The sequence below is a fragment of the Dendrobates tinctorius genome, unplaced genomic scaffold (genome assembly GCF_039654945.1).
Source record: "Dendrobates tinctorius isolate UK_male_01 unplaced genomic scaffold, ASM3965494v1 ptg000314l, whole genome shotgun sequence".
Classification (NCBI taxonomy): Eukaryota; Metazoa; Chordata; class Amphibia; order Anura; family Dendrobatidae; genus Dendrobates; species Dendrobates tinctorius.
The window spans coordinates 2,470,237-2,482,006 of NW_027361981.1; the positions used below are offsets into that span (position 1 = coordinate 2,470,237).

The 11,770-nt window shown below is 41.6% G+C and overlaps 1 protein-coding gene across 2 annotated transcripts in view; it reads left to right on the top strand.

The window, feature by feature from the left end:
* Positions 1–10,221, top strand: part of NSUN7 (NOP2/Sun RNA methyltransferase family member 7) — a 101,131-nt gene extending 90,910 nt beyond the window's left edge. Inside the window, exons 10-12 of one of the 2 annotated variants that reach the window (XM_073561127.1) lie at positions 5,347–5,464; positions 7,755–7,878; positions 9,415–10,221. In XM_073561127.1, the coding sequence (XP_073417228.1) occupies positions 5,347–5,464; positions 7,755–7,878; positions 9,415–10,005 (833 nt within the window). In that variant the 3' untranslated portion in view covers positions 10,006–10,221. Of the gene's footprint in view, positions 1–5,346; positions 5,465–7,754; positions 7,879–9,411 lie in introns of both variants that reach the window. The other variant, XM_073561126.1, reaches the window with a different exon arrangement.
* Positions 10,222–11,770: the final 1,549 nt, after the last annotated feature.

Here is an 11,770-nt window from a genome sequence, read left to right on the forward strand (position 1 = left end):
ATATCCAGCCTAAGATCAGACTAGTCCAGTGTCGCCCCGGCCGGCTTGTCCTAGCGCTGCTCCAGGGGATATACAGGTCTCTTTCAATCATATACATAGGGAGAGACCCATCAATCAACTGCACCAGCATAGGGAGACTCATCAGAGTACATTTTCTCTGAAACCCTGAAGCATTTCAGAGTAAAACATACCGGTCTTGCAATCGGGCAGCCATGATCTGATTCATGTTGGCCATAGTGTGGGCAGAATCAATCAGGTGACAGGTTTGCTGTAGAATTGGCCTGTCTGCAGAATCTCTCCCAATAAATCTAATAATGATGGGTAATTCAGTAACAAACATGAAAAATCGTGCCGTACTTGTTTGTGGTACAATTATTAAGAAAACGACCTGTTTCTAGTCCACAGCCAGTTTAGTGATCTGTCCTTATGAAAATCATAGAATCATAGAATGGTAGAGTTGGAAGGGACCTCCTGGGCCATCTGGTCCAACCCCCTGCTCAAAGCAGGATTCGCTAAATCATCCCAGTCAGATGTCTGTCCAGCCTCTGTTTGACGACTTCCATTGAAGGAGAACTCACCACTTCTCGTGGCAGCCTGTTCCACTCATTGATCACTCTAACTGTCAAAAAGTTTTTTCTAATATCTAATCTGTGTCTCCTCCCATTCAGCTTCATCCCATTGCTTCTAGTCTTTCCTTGTGCAAATGAGAATAAAGTTGATCCTTCTACAATGTGACAGCCCTTTAGATATTTGTAGACAGCTATTAAGTCTCCTCTCAGTCTTCTCTTTTGCAAACTAAACATTCCCAAATCCTGCAACCTTTCCTCATAAGACAGGGTTTGCAGACCGGTCACCATTCTGGTCGCTCTTTTCTGAACTTGCTCCAGTTTGTTGATGTCTTTTTTAAAATGTGGTGCCCAAAATTGGACACAATATTCCAGATGAGGTCTGACCAAAGAGGAGTAGAGGGAAATAATTACTTCACGTGATCTAGACTGTATGCTTCTGTTAATACATCCTAGAATTGCATTTGCCTTTTTTGCTGCTGCATCACACTGTTGACTCATATTCAGTCTGTGATCTATTAGTATACCCAAGTCTTTTTCACATGTGCTGTCACTTAGCCCTATTCCTCCCATTCTATATATGCTTTTTTCATTTTTATTGCCCAGATGTAGTACCTTGCATTTCTCCCTGTTAAAAACCATTCTGTTAGTTGCTGCCCACTTCTCCAGTTTATTTAAATCTTTATGAATCCTCTCTCTCTCTTCTTTAGTATTAGCTATCCCTCCTAGCTTTGTGTCATCAGCAAATTTAATCAGTTTACCCTCAATTCCTTCATCTAAATCGTTGATAAAGATGTTGAACAATACAGGGCCCAGGACAGAGCCCTGTGGTACCCCACTTGAGACATTCTTCCAACTGGATGTGCAGCCATTTACGACCACTCTTTGGGTCCGATCACTAAGCCAGTTATGAATCCACCTAACAGTTGCCTTGTCCATTCCATACTTAGTCATTTTTTCAATAGGGATTGTATGAGAGACTTTGTCAAATGCTTTGCTGAAGTCAAGATATACTATATCTACAGCATTTCCTTGATCCACCCAATCAGTAATACCGTCATAGAAGGAAATTAAATTAGTCTGACATGACTTATTAGCTACAAACCCATGCTGACTCTGTTTAATCACTTCATTCTTATCCAGGTATTGACATACATGTTGTTTAATAATTTGTTCAAAGATCTTTCCTGGTATAGAAGTCAGACTCACCGGCCTATAGTTGCCTGGGTCCACCTTCTTCCCCTTTTTGAAGATAGGAACAACATTTGCTCTTCTCCAGTCTTCTGGCACTTCTCCTGTTCTCCAAGAATTTTCAAAGATTATGGAGAGGGGTTAAAAAATTTCTTCTGCTATCTCCTTCAGTACTCTGGGGTGTAATTCATCTGGACCTGGAGACTTGAATTCATTTAGGTTAGCTAAGTGTTTCCTCACTATCTTTCTGTTTATAGATATCCTGGATTCTTCTATTCCCTTAATAGGACAGTGAATAACAGTTGATGTTACATTTCCTTTCTGAGAGAAAACAGATGCAAAATAGGAATTTAAAAGTTCAGCCTTCTCAACATCCTGTCTTACCATTTCATCATTTTCATCCTGTAAAAATCCTATAGCATCTTTGACTTTTCTTTTACTTTTGACATATCCCCAAAATCCTTTATTATTGCTTTTGACATCTCTTGCAAGCCTCAATTCATTTTCAGCTTTAGCTAATCTGATTTGTGCCCTGCAGGTTCTGCAGACAGCATTATATTCTTTTTTAGATATGCCTCCCTCTTTCCATTTTATAAACATTTTTTTCTTCCTTTTTAGCATGTGCTTAAGTTCTGTGTTCATCCATCCTGGTTTCCTTAAATGCTTCCTATTCTTCCCTCTTTTCGGAATTGTTAACAACTGTGCTTTGAGAATTTCATTTTTCAAGATTTCCCATCCTTCCTGGACATTTTTGTCTTTAAGGATATCCAGCCATTGGATCCCTCCAATTCTCTTTCTGAATCCCTTAAAATCTGCCTTTCTGAAATCTAACCTTGACGTCTGAGTCTTCACAGGTCTTCCGCCTCTAGTTATCCAAAATTCTAAAATAGCATGGTCGCTACCTCCTAGGGTCCCAGCCACTTTTACCTCCTCAACCATTTCCTCCCTGTTTATAAGGATTAGATCCAAGGTAGCAGTTCCCCTTGTTTTCTCCTTTACCTTTTGGAAGATAAAGTTGTCAGCAAGAGAGGATAAGAATTTCCTTGACCTGTTAGTTTTGCCTGAGAGAGATTCCCAACAAATGTCTGGATAGTTGAAATCTCCCATGACAACTATGTCATATTTTTTGGAGAACTTGGCCATTTGATGCATAAAGAGTTCATCCATATCTTCAGCTTGCACAGGCGGCCTGTAGTAAATGCCTACAATGGTGTCCTTTCCATTGTTCTGTCCTTGTATTCTTACCCAAACAGTTTCCACAGAACTCCCAGTCTCTGAAGCTTCAATCTCTGTGCAGATATACGCATTTCTAACATACAATGCGACACCCCCTCCTCGTTTATCAAGTCTGTTTCTTGCAAATAAGTTGTATCCTTCTAGTCTTGTATTCCAATCATGTGTATTGTCCCACCAAGTTTCAGTGATTCCAATGACATCATATTTCTTTTCCTGTGTTAGTAGTTCCAATTCTCCTTGTTTGTTGCCCATGCTTTGTGCATTAGTATAGAAACATTTTAGTTTGTGATTGGTTTCTCTTTCTCCAATATTTTTATTAATTAGATTCTTTCGTCTTTGTTCTTCCTTTCCACTTCTAATAGCAGAGTTCTCAATAGCATTTGTCAGGTGTATGGCTTTTTCTGGTCTTTTGCTTCCCTTCCCATGTTGTTCTAGTTTAAAGCTCTCCTTACAAGTGTAGCAAGGCGACTTCCAAATACCTGCTTTCCAGTCTTCGTAAGGTGCACCCCATCTCTAGCAAGTAGTCCATCGTATAAGTAGTTCACTCCGTGATCCAGAAATCCAAATCGTTGCTGACGGCACCATCGACGTAGCCAGTTGTTCACCTGCAGAATCTTATTCCACCTCCTTGTTCCATGGCCATCCACTGGGAGGATGGAAGAGAAGACCACCTGCGCTCCCAGTTCTTTCACTTTCTTGCCTAAGTCTTCAAAGTCTCTGCAGATGGTTTCCAGGTCGTTTCTTGCGGTGTCATTTGTTCCCACATGTAGTAGCAGGAATGGGTAGTCATCTGTAGGTCTGAAGAGTCCTGATATCCTGTCAGACACATCTTTAATTTTTGCACCTGGAAGACAGCACATTTCTCTTGAAGTTATATCCGGTCTGCAGATAGCGGCCTCTGTTCCTCTCAACAGGGAATCCCCCATGACCACCACTCTCCGTTTCTTCTTCACAACATTTTTCTTTCTCCATCCAGGAGGACTCTGAAGGTGTACAAGGTTGCTGTTTGTTGGCAAAGTCTTATCCTGATGTATTTCTTCATCGTTTTCCTGCGTGAGAGCCTGGTACTGGTTCCTGAGCAGTATGGGTGCTGACTGCCTCCTGATCCTCCTGCTTCTCTGGGTCACATGTCTCCATTCCTCTGTTTCTTCAGGTGCACTTCGAATTTCTTCTCTTTCTGTATCATGAAGAGATAATTCTGCTCTGTCCAAGAACTCTTCATCTTCCTTAATGATCTTCAACGTAGCTAACCTCTCTTCGAGATTTTGCAACTTTTCCTCCAACAGGGTCACAAGCTTGCATTTGTGGCATGTGAAGTTTGGCTTTTCCACTGGTAAATCTGTGAACATGTAGCAAGAAATGCAGCTCACCAAATGGCTCCTGGCCTCTTCCATCTTGAGATTTCTTAAAAACGATGAAAGATGAGCCGATAGGCGCGCGGTTTTTCCGGTTTCCTCTTTTCAGCTGCAACGGCCAAAACCCAGTGATCGTTGAGCTCGCGGAGACTCTTCACTTATCCCAGAAGGCACTGGGAATATGCAAATGATCTCCTCAAGACTCTTCCCCTGGTTTTCCGATTTCCTCTTTTCAGCTGCAACGGCCAAAACCCAGTGATCGTTGAGCTCGCGGAGACTCTTCACTTATCCCAGAAGGCACTGGGAATATGCAAATGATCTCCTCAAGACTCTTCCCCTGTCTTCGTCTGCAAGGAATCTCCCTATTGTACTGATTAATGGCACCAGTCATGCCTACCTGGCATCGTCATACCCATCTCTAATATACACTTCTTGCTCAGTTCATTCCCGAAGTGGTGCTATGAGGGGCTTACAGCGCCGTTGCACAGGATTTCAGGGGAAAGTGTGACATCAGCCAGTTCTGTCAAAACAGGAGGTGTCAGGACTACTTTAGTGTAGGACCGCTCTCTGGATACTTTTCTCATTAATGGCTCCCCTATCTTTAGCAAAAAGGGTCTGTTGTATTATGTGACTACAAGGTGCTGCTGTTAGTTTTATAACAAGAAATCTGCTTACAGCCTCCCTTTACCATGTACTTTGGAAGAAATCTGTCTTGTGGTTCTTGTGTAATCAGTGTTAGAAGTTTTCAGGTAATGAGATGCCCGTGCTCCGGGCGGGACTGTAGGCAGAGACTTATCTTCCTGCTCTAGGCCAGAAAAAGCAAGGAAAGACCTGTCCACAGGCCGCCCCAGGTATCCTTTTACTCAATTTAACACTGCCAACCTGACAGTGCCTGTAGTTTAGTTTGTAAAATCCTGCTGACAAGTTTGCTTTAAGGATGATATGTGCCCTGCACCGCAATCCCGTGACATTCTCCTTTTGCTTTCTTTTTATTTCAGTCAGTAAAGTGCAGGCAATTGTATACTGCACATGCTCAGTTTACCCAGAGGAAAATGAAAATGTGATAAGTCAAGCTATTCAGTTCAAGCCGCAAGGAACCAAAGAGCTGCCGTACAGGTAGGTTTACATAGTGGACATTGTGCTACCTCGTGTACCAGAATGTTCTTGATCTTAACTCGGTTGTACGGCGAAAATAAGTTATCACCTATTCTGTTGGTGGGGGTCTGCCTGCTGGGACCTTGGAAATTGTTACTTCTCATGGGGCATTTTTTTATAGTCGTTACAGAATCCAGTTGATGGTTTGATGCCCAACTGTCGAACCATTCACTCTCTATGGGGTCACCGGAAAATGCTGAGTCCAGCACTAGGTGGCAGCTCCATAAGTAATAAATGGAGCGGCAGTCAGGCATGTGCCCTACTGCTCAGTTCTGTAATGATCATAACATTTCCCCATGCATCTGATTAATGCAGGTCCAACATGGACACTTAATGATGCTGCAGTGCTTGTAAAAATATGGTGTAATCCTGGTAGCCAGCGTCATTCGAGAATGTCCTTACTCCTCTTTGCCGTTCACGGATTTCACATCCACGGCGGGTGCAGAGAGAAGTCCCTCTTCTCCTCCTCGCAATAGTCTGTCAATCATGTCGCTGTAGATGTGACACCAGCAAACTACAGCACTCCCGTACTAGTCCAGGTACACGCGAGCTTGGATTAAACTTTACTTTTTATAACGACTGCAGTTAGTCATAATACAGATTTCATTATTAGGAGCTTGATTGAAGCATAACAAAGGATAAAAGGGTAAATTGCCTTGACCGGTTCCCTATGACTTGTCTGCTCCCTGGTGCTGGTAATGAGTAGTCTGCTCATTTCTCCCAGTCTATACAGTAAAGCTGGCAAGTGATCTACAGAGACCAGAAATGTCATCCCACTGTGACGGCTCTAGTGGCCACTGTTAGCACTGAAATATTGATTTTCTTGTATGGATAATCATTCAATAATAATGTCACTAACAATAATGAATCAGTTTAGGTTGTATGGGGCCGTAATATGGTTGTTAGTATGTGTGTGAGTACTTCAAAATGTGTTGCCATCTTATGAGGTTTTATCATATCATTAGGATATGTACTCACTTTATGATCATGGGAATCGCACCTGTGGGACCCCCCCAAATTCTGAAAATTGATGGGATGCTGTGCTGATTTAGCCCCCATTTCCATTCCATATGAATAGTGATTCTCTCTGCTGTAGGTATCTGCAGCTGGTTCATTCACGTGGATCAAGCTCTGCTGCATAGTGCCTGCCACCCTCTGTGCAGGGAAAAGCTGCAATAACTCAGCAGCAAGGCACCATCATTCTCAGCAATCATAAAGGAGAGGAGATGACTTATTAGCTGACCTATCATTTATTGCTGCTGCTTCACCTAAACGCTTCATGTTCATACAAGCAACCATGTTATTACTCGAAACATCCCATATTGAGATGTTGTAGTCTCTTGGGTCCTTCTGTATATTCACATGCTTCTGACTTATGACGCAAATATGTGGCACACTTTTGACACAATTGCCCTCAAAATCTCATTCATGAGTTGAACCATATTTGATATATTTTACACCTTTTCTATGCCTTGTCCAAAAAGACCTTGCTGACAGGGGCATGGCCTAAGTCCGACAAGTGGTGCCAAAATTTTGGCCATTTTTTTTTTAGCGCACTTTATCGACAGCCCGTTGGGCAAACCTCTTCCTGACTGACAGTTGTTTAATTGCCTGTTTACACAGGCAGACCAAAGTCAACGATGCGCACTGAGCGATCTGTAAGAAATGGCTCAGTGCCCATGTGCTGCCAATTGGCAATGTGAGCCCTGTTTACACAAGACAATGCACCACTGAGAACGATGATCTTTTGTGCGGCACAAAAGATAATTTCACCCAATGAACAAGACGTTTGTTTATATGGCAAAAAATAGTGAACCGAGTGTTAAAAACGCTCTTTTACGATTATCTTGCAGTGTAAATGCAGCTTTAGTTTGTTCTGTGTAAGGATTAGACAATATGGATAAATATTCCCAGTAGTCAAAGAAGTATAACCATTCCGTGTAGTCCACAACTTCACTAATGTACTGGAGCAACCCAACAGAAGTGTGCAGGCATTAAAACGTCACAGATAAGACATACAAACGGGTAAAGCTTATGGTTGTTGGTGGGAAAGTAAACAACTAGTACCATGCATGGTGGTTATTGCTACTAAGGTATGAGACGCCCCTCCATGAGACGCCCCTCGAATTGTGCAGCTTCAGATTGAAGGTTGCTTAGGCTCTTGGTGTAGTAAGTTTTGCTCTCTGTTCTATTGCATTTCTGTGTCGTGAATGTTATATTTCAGCCACTGATGATCTATATTACATTTTAGGATCAGCACCCCTCTTATACCTCTTTGCTCTTCAAAAGAAGTTGAATCGGTCTCTGAGAACTTTTTTAAAGTGGAACCATCAAAAACTTCCAATGGTTGTTTTCTTGCAGTCTTAACAAGAGAGGTAATGCATATGGAATGGTCAATAATGGCCACTGGATAGTGATTAACTGGGCTGTTCAAATGAAAAAAGCTATTAAATGGGTTAGCCAGGATTTTTGATATTTTGGCATATGGGGCTAAGAACTAACAATCAGGTAGTTGCTAACGAACGTCCTGTCTACACGGGGGTGATCTCTGCTGCTCAACCGGATATCCCCCTGCTTCATTTCACTGCTTATCAACAGAGCAGCATCTTTTCTTCTGGTCTGCTTTGTCTATGGGGCTTTACTGAAGACATCATGTTGATTGACAGTGCCCTCAGCAGAAGTCACAGAATTTCCAACAGGAGCAGTCTGTGTCCGCTCTGAGCCGGCAGAGATCGGGCCGGGCACAACAGGCAGCTAGTTGGCAATCGCCTACTTTACACAAGTATTAAAAGTCCAGGATAACTCCTTTAAAACAGAAATTGTTCAGGTGAAGACAAGGAGTCAATCAGAATTAGTTGAAGGGCTGTTTCATGAAGACAAGCTTTTACTATTAGAGGACATTGTTATCATATGCAGGAAATATTCCTCATGATCCCACTGCATGAGCCACAGTTGAAAGTCAATAAAGAGGTTTCCACTCCTTGGGATAGGTCATCAATGTCTTATAAGTCAGGGTCCGACACCGGAACCCCAATTAGCTGTTCTGAGTCAGTAGTAGCCGACGCCGGCCGGAAATGTTAAATTCTGGAGCTACTCTGTCTTATGTTATTGGCTGCGGCAGACTACTGCACAAAATGTTTTAAAAATCATACATATAAAAAATATAAAAGAATATATAAATCGCCCACCTTTATCCAATTGTAAAATAAAGATATATTATATATATTTTCTTAAAGATAAACAGATAAACATATTTGATATCACCACATCTGTAAAAGTACAATCTATGAAAATATAAAATTAACTGTTTTTGCCATTTAACCATACCCCCTCACCCCTCCAAGAGAATGCAATACGAGTGATCAAAATGTTGTATGTTCCCCAAATTGAATAAATAAAAACGTCATCTTGCCACGCAAACATCAAGCACTCAAAGTTCTATTGGAAAAAACTAGCTGCATAAATCAATTATTTACTTATTTTAATTTATGGATTTTTTTAACCACTAGATTGATATGAGCATAATCGCACTTACCTGAAGAACCATTTTGGCCAGGTCATTTTAACCAAGCAATGAACATTGAGAAATCAAAACCCCTAAAAAATTAGTGATGAAATTTTGTTTTGATTTCACAAACGTAATGAAAAATGGGGAAAGAAATGACATTGTATGGCATCACAAACATTACCATATAAACTGCAACTTGTGAAGCAAAAAATAAGCCCTCACAAAGCTACGATAAAGACAAAATAAAAAAGATTCAGATTCCAGATTACATTTACTTCCCAGAGAAGGATTGAAAATAATCTCAATATTTTAGGCAACAGTCTCTATGCATGACCCAACCTTGTCCTGATTTATTACCATGATATCACACTTTTTTTTTATTTTTTTGCATCTGTCTTAGAAGGACCCAACAGAATCTGTCTCTTCTAAAGAAGTGTTGGCTCGAGCTGCTTCTAAGGGACTTCTTGATGGTATTGAAGCTCCAAAATCATCAAAAAAAGAGAAGAAAAAGTCAAAAGTAAAAGCTCAGAAAAGTATTCATGGCCCATCAGTTACTCAGACAAAAATCAACGAGTTCCTGAACAGGGAAAATAATCTGATCAGCCCAAGAATACAACAAGATCCAAAGAACAGTGTTCTGATGAGAAAGCCAACTAAGCTTGGAGCAATTCCTACAAACAGCTCAACAGGGAGAACTACAAACGGACAACCTGCCATCTCCATAATGTTAGAAAGACAACCAAGCATCGTCAGGCCAAAACCAGGAGATAAGATTGTGCTGACGCCAGTGCAGATTTTGTTGCCTCCAGTAACTCCTCCATTATCCATGACTCCGATCCAGAGTCCAGGCCGCTATTTGTATCAACGCTGGTATCCAGGAGCCAGGATCACCAACTCTGCACAAAGCTCCTATATACCAACGTTGCCACAGACTGGCAAACCCAAGCAGATGCCACCTTCCACTGCAGTGCGACATCCTAAGCCGTGGCATTGAGACGTTTATATTATTAATGTAACGTTTGGTTGTATTCTGTAGTAACGCAGAGATAATTTTTACTAAAATTACTAATTTCTATTGCTGAGGTTTTTTTTAATCTCATACTTATGTGAAATCACAGTACATTAACCCTATTGGTCAATTACACATTAAATGTCGTGAAATGGGTACTGGCGTGGGGCAATAAAGACCTTGCCTGGTATTTTACTTCAATGAATTGTGGATATTTACATTTATTTTTTTTGTTGTTTTTTTTTACATGCATAAAATTAAGAGTTCTGGTATTTTTTTATTGCAAGAATTGTGCTATAGACTATTCGCGTGAAAAACACCAAAACCTCACCGGAACAGGTAAATATCCATGTGAGAGAGCTTAATCAGTATCATACTATAAGGGGCTGCAGCAGTCTCAATTTTGACAGGGCTATGAAGCCAGTGACGCCCTTACAGTACATTACATTTACGTGAAGGGACTCATGAAAATGCTATGGACAAAGAGACAGGTGAGAAATCCCACTCAGTTGTCAGGTGCTTCCATCCTATTTCACATCTATCCCCTATCCTCTCTTGCTAGGATAGGGCTAATTTTTTTTTCAATTTCTCACATTTTTGCTACAGTTTATGTAATTTTTATAACTGCAGCATTAACAAAAATTGAAAAATAAAATGTATAGTACACAATTTTAGTTTTTTTTTAATGTTAGGCTATACTCAGCATAGTCACATAGCATTTATGGTGCCTTTTTGTCAGGAGTACAAGGGAGTCCCAAGCTGAATTTTTGTACCAGAGTCCACACACCCTTAGGGCAGCAGTTTGAGGTGTGATAGAATATACAAGATCTTTTAACTGATCTGCCATAATCAGTGAGGTGATGATCGTATTACTCAATGCATATGTCACTTACCAGTGCCTACATCAGAGGCGAACCTAGGTTTTCCTGTACCCCAGGCAAAAATTCTGTTTGTTGCCCACCTCTTATACGAGCGGTAACATGACGACTACTCAAACCACTTAAAGGGAACCTGTCACCCCCCCCCCCCCCCCCCCCCCCCGGGCGTTTTTAAGTAAAAGAGCCACCTTCAGCAGCACTAAGGCTGCAAAGGTGGCTCTTCCGTTTCTGACCCCCAGTAACGCCAAAATATTAACTTTTATAAATAGCTCCTCATACCTGTTATGCGTCCCATAGGTATGGTGTGTCCCCCTGAAGCAGCCGCCTCCCCGCCATCAATCGTGTCTCTGCAGCGCCTGTGTCCCGCCTCTCATAGACGTCCATCATGCCCCTGTGCTGCCCTCCTCAAAACACAGAATCACGCTTTCACCACAATTGCATTAGGCCATTTTCTTACCTTATGCTGTGGGCTCTGAGCTCCTATCCCTACACAGTACAGGCAGATAATGTTGTTTTTTTTCCCTCCTACTTTTATACTGGCTTTGATATCCCCTGGATTTGTTGTGCTACACCATGTGATCTGTTTGCCATTATTGGGAAGCCCTCAGGCCTGACGCCGTTAGCACCGAGTCTTCATCATTGTGTGAAATGGTGACCGGCACATATATATATTTCTTCTCATCCTCATGAATCAAATCACAGAGAGATTGAATTCAAATGGAAATTCGACTCGAACTTGATCGTCCACAAATCTGGATCGATCCGCTCATCTCTTGTATTCACTATTACTAATGGACCATGCCAGACCCAAAGTGTTGTCACGTCCTCTACAGATGAGTGGCTTGTACTCCTGGTATTTGTCGTCTTCTTAG